This window comes from Lupinus angustifolius, chromosome LG07 (genome assembly GCF_001865875.1).
Source record: "Lupinus angustifolius cultivar Tanjil chromosome LG07, LupAngTanjil_v1.0, whole genome shotgun sequence".
NCBI lineage: Eukaryota > Viridiplantae > Streptophyta > Magnoliopsida > Fabales > Fabaceae > Lupinus > Lupinus angustifolius.
Genome location: NC_032015.1, coordinates 8,528,960 through 8,539,107, shown reverse-complemented (window position 1 = coordinate 8,539,107; position 10,148 = coordinate 8,528,960). Strand labels below are relative to the sequence as shown.

The 10,148-nt window shown below is 30.8% G+C and overlaps 1 protein-coding gene across 1 annotated transcript; it reads right to left on the bottom strand.

The window, feature by feature from the left end:
• On the bottom strand, nt 3,617–8,276 carry LOC109352197 (post-GPI attachment to proteins factor 3-like). Its single transcript, XM_019594070.1, has 5 exons — nt 7,912–8,276; nt 5,868–6,129; nt 5,576–5,772; nt 4,927–5,114; nt 3,617–4,094 (listed from the first exon to the last, which is right to left on the bottom strand). The coding sequence occupies exons 1-5, from the start codon at nt 8,013–8,015 to the stop codon at nt 3,808–3,810; spliced, it is 1,038 nt and encodes a 345-aa protein (XP_019449615.1). The 5' UTR covers nt 8,016–8,276; the 3' UTR covers nt 3,617–3,807.

Below are 10,148 nucleotides of genomic sequence, written 5' to 3'. Positions count from 1 at the left end.
TAGTAATTTATTTATTTATCTAACTATTTAAGCATTCTAATTAATAATTATAAATTAATAAATAACTAAACAAATAAAAATTAATAAAATTTATATGCTATTTTTAGTTATCTAGAAATTTTCATTTAGTCCATACTAGTTTTATTGAACCACAGTTAAAATTTTATCTACCTTCACAACTACATGTTTACATTTACAAGGCTACAAGTACTCAATTACATATTATTGTTTGATACCCTCTTATTTTTTTAGTGTAATGAAGGTGAGCCTACGGACAATATCCATATTATCATTTATAATTAGATTTGTTAAAATGGGCTATCACGATGGGTTCGAGTTAATCTGTGTAAGGTTTGGACTAAACAGTATCGAACTAAAAATCTTGGTTATAATTTATGTATATTAAATTGCATCTCAAGTTCGCCCTAAGTAGGTTGCGAGTTATGGCGGACTACCATGTATAATATTAAAAATATTTATTTAAAATTTAATATATTTAATCAATTTCTAAAAAATATATATCATTTCATATTAATGTATAACATTTTTAACATACTTGTTATATTCAATTCAATCAAACTTATATATCTAATGACTTATGTTTGAGTTAAGGTGTGATATCAAATCCACTTATATGATTTTTAACATAACTCATTTACTAAATCTATCATTTCTATTATTCACATATCCTAACACAATATAATTTGTAACTTTACTTTAATATATTAACTTTTAGACACTGTAAAAAATAATATCATGTTTGATAATAATAGTAGTATACACTCAAGTTCAGCATTAACATCATATGTCAAAATATAACTATCATCGTAATATATGAACATCATTTTTTATTTTTTATATGAAAATTATTTGCATGCTCATTTTCAATACCTGCACTGTGAATTAGTAAGAGTTAAATTTAGTTGCATGTAGTTCTTTAAGGTAAACAATTTATATTGTCTTTTATTTTTGTTGTCAAAGTTATTATTCTTTATTATGTTATTATTGTAAAAGTTAAATCTAATTAAATATACAATTCAGAAGGGAAACGTGAAAACTTTAGGATTTAGTGTTTCTTTTCATTTGATTTGATACATTATTTTATTATTGTGTTAAAAGAACATTATGCAAAATAGGACAAATAATTTAATGTTTCACTCTATAATATTATTGTACTTTATAAATTTTTATATTACAAGCATTACTCTATTTTTGTTCAAAGTTCTTAACACCAATATTTATTATATTTTTGTATTATAAGTCCATAATATTATTATGTTGTAAAATAATTTATGTAAGGCTTATTACCAAACAAAATGCCCCAAAAAAGATAATAAAAAAACGGGTTGTCTTGTAACCCCGCCCAGGTAAGTCCAGATTGAAGCCGCCCAGGTAAGCTCAAACCGAAGCTGCCCAGGGAAACCTAGGTGGAACCCAATTTTAGTATGGATTCAATAAAAAATATATAATATGATACCTAAACCCGATAATTTTTTTGGTTTTAGAGGATCAGTCTCCATTTTGACAAGTCTATCTCTAATTGTGAGGTGTTGTTGACAATGGGTTGCATATGAAAGAAACATAAACTTTTATTTATGGAAAATAATAATTATTCTTTAAAGGCAGTAATTACTCTAAATATTTTAAAATAATTTACAAAAAGAAGAAATATGCATATTAAGTAAAATAATTAATTTTGTTAAAATTTATAAAATAATATTAGTTTCATATTTTACTATTTAAACTTTATTTTTATCTCTCATCATTTTTTTTCCGCAAGGAAATTATTGAAAAACAAGTGGACAACTATTTTTAAACAAAACTTTATCTAAGTACACAATTATTTTGAGAAGGGTGGAATACGAAAAAGGGAGATTGTTATCATTTAGATGTTTCGATGATTCTGTTATAACTTCTAGAGATAATTTTATTGGAGAAAAGTAATTAGAAAAACAATCTAAATTTTATATGTTTTATAAGTAGAACTCTTTGTTTTTCTAATTACCCCTCTAGTTTTAAGTGTTTATAAAATTAATTTTTGCATAAAGATAATGTTAAATTAATAGCAATGAAAAATTCTAACTCATGAATTTTGTTATATGTTAGATTGATAGTTCACTAATATTTTATTATATATATATATCAATATTATTGCATTAACGACCTTGAACTCTTGAAATTTATTTATCATCTTATTTTCAATCAATTTTATATTTTGATGGTGGTTTCTTTCGAATAACAATGATGGCTGCATCCATTATTATATTGTTGCTACTGTCAGTCTGCTTGCATGGATTTCCATGTTGACATATTAATATATTGATCAATTTTAACAAGTGGTATAATTTAAGAAGTGATTGGAAAAAGAAAATAGTCATAGTGACTCTTTGCCAATGACATAAAGTTTGCAAGGACAAACTTTATGCACTTTTACAATTTTAATGTGTTGAGCTACAACCATAATTTGGTAGATAATATTACAGGTTTCTTAGGCCCTCGGATAGTTCTACTGTTGCAATCAATTCTAATGGTAGTTGTTGTGGGAATCCAATTAAATTTGGATTCAATAGTTACTAAAGGTGAGCAGGACTCGATCCTAACAACTCACCTAATTTGGCTCAAATAGGGTCATGTCTCATCGGCTCTAAGGTCAGGTTCGGGTTTAAAATTGAGACCTAGACTCAGCCTGGACTCGTCCCATATTATTCACTTATTATGTTTGTATGTGCCTCTTTGAATGAAAATATCAAATACTATAATTTTTGCATCATATGTATATGTTAAATTACATATCCATAATATTAAATAACATTGTGAATATTTTATATTTATGCATTATATTTAATCTGGTTTATGGTCGGGTTCTAGGCTAACCCTGTCGACATTATGTAGAGGTACTAATTCAAAAAATGACTTGATCAATGTTTAGAGTCGGGTGAGGGTTATCCTACTCAACCAGCCCATGCTCAATTATAGTGGCTACCACCAAAACGACAAAGGAGATTGGATAGTGTGAGGCATGGGGATTTGACAGATATTCTGAACGTGGAAATTATGAAAATATTTCATGGTTTGGGGCTCGCATGGATCAAGGGCTTTAAAAAGGTTGTTTGCTTCTCGGATTCTTTACATGCAATGTCTTATTTTAAATACCCCTTTCTTTTTTCATGTTATACTGCTTTAATTCGGAAGGTAAAGGATTTGTGAATTGTGATCGTGTCTTGGGAAGCTTGGTTGGTTCATACCCTTAGAGTAGGGATTTGCATGTGCAGATTATTTGGGCAAGACTAGTGTGCAACAAGACTTGGATTTGTTTCAGGCGCTTGTCTCATGAGGATGTGTTTGCTTGTCTTTTGTTTGTTCTAGGGTTAAGCCTCTACTTTCACCAAAAAGAAAGGTGTGCATGTTATCACCAAACCATCCATAATTAATCAACAACGTATTAATCTAGTAGTGGAAGGTTCCGCCAGATCTCCAGAAAGACCAAAATGTCAAAAGTTCGATTTCTGATAATGACACTTGTCAACGAGTGCGCCAACAACAGTAAACGTTTGGTGTAATTATCCCCTTGTTACTATTGTTTTAAAAAGGGTTGAGTGTTGTGTTACAAAAGAGGTGGTGCAAGCAATTTTAAATTTCATTAAGAAAGCATCCATCATAAATGAGGAAAAGGTTACAGAATCCAAAGCACAGAAACCATCATGTTAAGCATTTCAAATAAATGCCTAAACACGAGGAAAATGAAAGAGTTTGATGTACAAACCGAAAAAGAGCATATGGCATGTCCTCCTGTCCAATGAGTCAACCTTATTTTACCTTATTAAGATGATATGAGGTTCTAAACTCAGCATCATCCCTTATAAAACTCCACCAAAGGAATGCAAGAGGAATGGTTGTTGCATGATATAGAGCATGAGCATCGACATACCCCTTGTAAGGTGGGAAGTCAAATGTATGCAAGACCATAGCTACGCCTTCTCCCACCACGGCCACAAATAATTTCCATCGCGATGGATGATCGGAAACACCAGCCCAAATTGCCCAAATAAGAAGCTGGCAAACAGCCATAGTCACGCAAACTTTCATGTTCCATCCTGTAAGAAAACACCAACTATGTAAGCTTACTCCGCAAGAACATTCAGTGCACCAAAGAACAATTTGGAGAAACTAAAAGTGAAATAAGTAGGATTTCTGAAGACCACATTTTAAAGAAGATAAGGTTTGCTTGGTTTAAGAAAATGTTATCTGTTGTCATGAATAATTACATGTATGCTACTCTATTTCCAATCTGTTCACTGTTTCCTCTTTCCTGTTTTCTGTACAAAATTTTCAAGCCAGGAAACTGGCATAGCCTTACCCTGCAAGTAGAGAGACTGTTTTCAAGATTTGGATCCGTAATATCATGATCATTACGCAGCAACCTTACCGTTGCATCAAACTCACCCTCTTTGCAAACCAGGAAACAGTGAAAAAATGTAACATACTTGTGATTATTAGTGACAACAAAAAATGAGAACACAACATTTTCATAAACAAAACAGAACCTAAAATTAACAGGAACCTCACAACGTTAGAATACATATGCTTCAAGAAAGTAGCAGGTTATTTGAATATGATATAATGATCAGAACACCAAGGACATAATCAATGGCAATGATGAAAGGGGATAACAAAAATAGAGGAAGCCAAGATACAGCAGTAGCAAAAGAAGTTGCTGCGGTTTCATCCCAAATAATGTCAGGGTGATGTGAATTGCATCCTATTTCATTTTCAGCAGTCAACAAAATTTATAAGATGCATAAATCAACAGACATTTCATTATTAACAAAATATTACTATGAGCAAGTTATTAGAAATTCTGTAGGGAACTTAAAAGTTATAAGATTCGTAACACAATACACATTTTAATTAAACATAAAAGATTACCATAAGCAAATTCATAGAAATTCAGATACATGATATGAGTTGTCACAAAAGCAACCAAGGGAGCAGAAATCATGACTCTTCTAGCTTCATCCTTCACATTAAAAGCTCTCAATATTGATATAATGAGGGTGTATCCAAGTAAGGCCACAGCAGAAGAGTAATCCAGCTTCTCTGTTAATTCCACATGCCTACAAATTTGTAGTTTGAAATACACATCAAAACCCCAAAAAGGTTAAATTACAATTGCAGGCCCCCTCTCTTTTTCATAAAAAATGAAATATCGAACAAAGTAAGCAAAATTGACAAAGATCCTTTGTAATCATGTATGATGTGTATTACTACTGAAGATGTGTGGAATCTGCTTGTTGAATGAAATAAATAAATGCTTCTGGCACAGTGATTAACAGGCCAACCATATTTGATATATACTTTCTTTATATGAAAGCAAAAGAGTCAGGTGATGCAGTATATATATTCTATGGTGGTTTTTTCTGTCCACAGAGTGTGGGAAAATCAACGCTAAGGAACCAGGGAGAAACAACGTTTGTGCTTCAAGGACTACAAGTCTACAACTTCAAAAGTGAACCATAATTTTATGTACACACCAAGCCCCATCCCATAAAAAGTAATCACAAACAAAACAACTTACCTACTATGAAAAACAGCACTCCAAAACCATGAATTCATAGACAGGATTCCATAGATATGCCACAAGCCAGTGTACTCATAGTATGTCTTCTTATCAGACCTCAAAGGCAAATTATAGTACACAAGAATGAAGAAGGATACCCAGCCATGAAACTGTATTGCAAGGTTAAGGGCAGAGAGAGCAACGGCCACAGGTTCCTGAAACCATATACAACATATCCATGCAACATTGAGAAACCAAAACCAACCTACATATTACAACTAAACTTTCTATAAGAGGTTCGCAAAATAACCTGTATCCCAGAAACACGCTTAAATGACCATTTTCCATGATACTTGACAGGCTGAGCACCATGTTTTGCTCTTTCTTCCTCTCTAGATAGCATACAGTGATACCGACAATCAGTGCGACAGTCCCATTGTTTCCACCTCAGGTAGAGGGGCTCATGCATATACCATGGACCATCAATTGGTGTTCCATCTGATGAAAATTTACAATGTTGAAAACATCTATCACCTACACAGCCAGTTTTCTCGCACTGTTCCACACAGTCTCTGAAATTTAATAATCACAACCAGAACTGATCATATAGCAGAACAGACCGTGAGATATTTATTGTGCTGTCATTTTATAAGTACATAATAATACCAGCAGTAATTTCATGAGCATACACATCATTACTAGATCATCAACAGCACATGTACGAGTTGAATAAAAGTCATTATTGATGCTGCATAAGCATGGTGGAATGATCTCCATTGATAGTAAGATAACAAAATGCCACCATATCACATAAGGGGAGAAGTTGAAGAGCACAATCACAATGTTATAAAGCAAGATACTTTCTCCTTTTTTTGATAAAGCTAATGATATGGGAAAAATGCACTAAACCTTTTTCTCCTTGTTAGAAGAGTATAATGATTAAAAATGATTAGAAATCAATAATGACTAAAAATGAATGGTGAATGATGGACTGACATTGTATAAAACTCTTATAATGTCAATGCATACATTTCTTTCTCTTGTTAAAAATGATTTCTAGAAAATAATGGCAGATGATGGCATGATGATGCTTCGTAGGAGTGGATGTGAAAGAAGGGAAAAATAAAAACAATCAAACATTAATTTCATTATGTGGGGTCGGTACAAGGATCAAATTACATCATAATGTTTTATCATAAATCATATTAATTCAGCTTACATGCGAAAAAATAGCAATGAGTCTATACTCTGTATGGTTAAACAGTAGCAAGGAGTAAACAGTTATGAAACATAAAGGCCACCCAACTGTTTTCTTGAACATCTAAATTGTGAAGATCCATACTGCATATTAATACTACACAAGTTCTGACAGATTATGACTGCCATCATGCTAGCACAAATTTCAAATTCAAAACAAAGATAAACTCAAAGAAAAACTTCTGTTTATTAGAATGAAAGCAAGAATGCATCATAATGATATAAATTGTTCCAAACAAAAAAATAAGGCATCTCTCTTTTAAAATTTTCCAATTGATTTACTACTATCTTCAATTCTTGGAGAAAAGAAAATTATTTCCACCAGTACTCTACCGTAGCATTTGGTAGACAATTGATTTCCCATTTTTTTGTACTATCAAGGGTATCCCTCACCTCATAGGTAAGGACCTTTCGGGGTGTGTGACTACCCATCCCAACAACCACCCTCAAGAACCGAACTCTTGACCTTTTGGTCTAGGGATCTAGCGAGTACTTACACTATTAGATCAAGGCTTTGTTGGTCCCAACATTCTCATTTAATTGTACTTTTTGATATCTTTCATTTATTTCATATTATCTACCACTTTAGGAAATCAATATGATATAACTGATTTTTATTTTACTGTTTCCCTTATGTTTATTAATGTAAATTAAATAGATCGTGATAATGGTTAGTCTAAGTTGTTATGAGTTATTTCACCAAAATGTATTGTTTATATATGGATACCTTAAACAGTACATTAATCATCAATAGAAATAGAACAATGGAAGTAATTCACACATCATAAGATAATCTTATCTCACACAAATTTAATCTCACACTCCATTCTCCATAATTGACACTTAACAAAAAAAACTCAAACCAAGAAATCATAAAACATAAATCCTATGCAGACACTGAGATTTCTAGAACCAATCACAACACAGATAATTATCATCTTAAAAATGTCAAGGCAATTCAATAAACTCTTCCTAATTTCTAAAAATTCAAAGTTTCAGTTTCCATGGTACCAATAATATTAAGCCATAAATTACATGTATCAGTTTCATTTTTATAGAGTGAAAATATCGAATTGCAGTGAGAGAAAGAAGCTCACATGTAAAGCAGATCGCCGGCTCCGTCAGTGGCGGTGATGGTGCGGAGGAGTAAGCAGAGGGCGGCGAGGAGCAATAGAGAGTGAAAGGGAACCATCGGATTCATGTGGAAGCGAAGTCCAAAGGAAAAAGGAATAAGAACAAAAAGTTGGATATTCCGGCGAGTCTCGACGGCGAGTTTTGCATTGACGGAGGTTACTTAACGGCGGAGGAAAGTGGTGGTTGATATCAGGAGTGAGTCAACTCAATTAAACTCGAAGCGAGTTGGGATGGGGGGGAAACAGAGAATCTGTCTCGTGAATGAAGAGTGCGGTGATGATAGCTCCTAGGGACGATTTGCCAAGTGCCACATGTTCTCTCCATCATTTAAGTGTTTTATCAAGGTTTTAAATAATGGGTTTTCATAGATGATGGTATTTTTAACTCTATAAAAGTAGAGAGTATATATCATATTTTTTGTCAAAAAAATATTTAATAATTACAGTTTTAACTTAAATAATTTTTTTTCAATAAATGAGAGTTCGTGATATATAAAATAATACAAAAAGTGAGATAACAGATGTACACTCCTAATAATAATATCATATTTATACTTTTAGATACAAGTAAAAATAATATTTTATGTTTTTTGGGAGTAGATTATTTTTTGTTTTTTTGAAGGATTTTACAAACTCCAAAATCATTTATGTTTTAAGCAAGAGAAAATGATATAGGTATTAATGTAATAATTTTTATATTATTATTGTATATTTTTATTATTCATTTTTATTTATTTATTATTAACTTTTAATATAAATAATAAAATTAAATAATAAATAATATAGTAATTATAGATAAATTGTTCCAGGATGCATCCATCTTACATTCTTTAAACAGTTGAATCTTAAAATTCTAACATATCTATTGGTTGAGGGTCCGGATATAAAAACATTGTATTATATTAGTTATTCTTATGTCAATTATTTATTGTACTAGCTAATAATTAATAAATCACTACTAACCTTATTGTTGCCATTTTAAATGAACAAGTCCATGTGCTGTCCTCCCATGACTGATTTCCCTTTTGTTTTTTGTGCATTATTGTCTCACAGTCTAACTCCAACAACCTTGTCAAGTTTCAATGGCTATTTTTTTTATTTCATTCTTTTTTGAAGTTTTTCCTTTTGTCTTTCATAGTAGAGTTGAAATCGTAGTGTTTTGAATTTAAATTTTCATATATAGAAGTTGTTTTAAAATAAAAATAATAATTTCAAAGGAAGAGTTTCATATATTTAGAGTATAATTAGCTTACCAACGATTATGGAAAAAACCTGTATGGGGAGAACTATTGTTACTATATTATGTAGATAACTACATATATACTTGGGTTGAATAAGATTATCTTCTATATAGGTTTTGGGTGTGGCTTCGCTAATGTATATTTTAGTTAATGTACATTACACTCAACTAATGTGCATTAAATTTTAGTTAATGATTATTACACTCAACTAATAAATTTATATCAAATTTTGTCTACATAGATGCATATTAAACTCCAATATGCAAGTTATAAACATCTCCCATCTATTATTTTTATATAAAATATCTCTTAATCTTCTTCATCTTCAGTCTCTAGAAAATATTTTTTTTAGTGTTAATACAAAAGACAACATACACCACCAATAAAATGTTGATATAGTAGTCTAAGGTCTATTAGATTTTGGATGACCAAAAGATGAAGGTTTAATTATTATAAGTGACATTTGTTTCTTAATATATTTGAGTTACGTACCTAAAAGGATGAGATGATACTCTTGATAGTATAAAAAAAGATAACATACAAGTTTTATTGTGCATTTGTACATTTTATTAAAAGAAAACGGATAGTATATCAGATTAAAAAATATTACATTTTTTTTATTTCAATGAAAAAATTGAAGCTAAATAGAACAAAACATTATGGTTTATTGTGTTTTGTTACATTATTGATTTATTGTTGTTGTCATTTTAATCAATTTGGAAATTGAAATTAGAATTTATGTTCTACATCCTAACTATTTACACAATTCAAACATAAATGATGATAAACAATTTTCAAATTTTTGAAAGAAAAAAGAGATCTAAATGAAGATATTGTCGCAAAACTTTAGACAATATCACAGCTCGCAAACTAGAGAGCTTCTTAACAAATACATTTTTAAAGGTAAATATTATTTGGCTTTATATGCTAAAATTTAAATACGGAAGATATAATAACCAT

Excerpts from the sequence above, each read along its gene's own strand:
- LOC109352197 (XM_019594070.1), bottom strand. The coding sequence starts at position 8,015 with ATGAATCCGATGGTTCCCTTTCACTCTCTATTGCTCCTCGCCGCCCTC. Across the intron at positions 6,130-7,911 it reads GCCGGCGATCTGCTTTACAT|AGACTGTGTGGAACAGTGCG; the intron begins GTGAGCTTCTTT and ends ATTAAATTTCAG. Across the intron at positions 5,773-5,867 it reads AGCGTGTTTCTGGGATACAG|GAACCTGTGGCCGTTGCTCT; the intron begins GTTATTTTGCGA and ends ATATGGTTTCAG.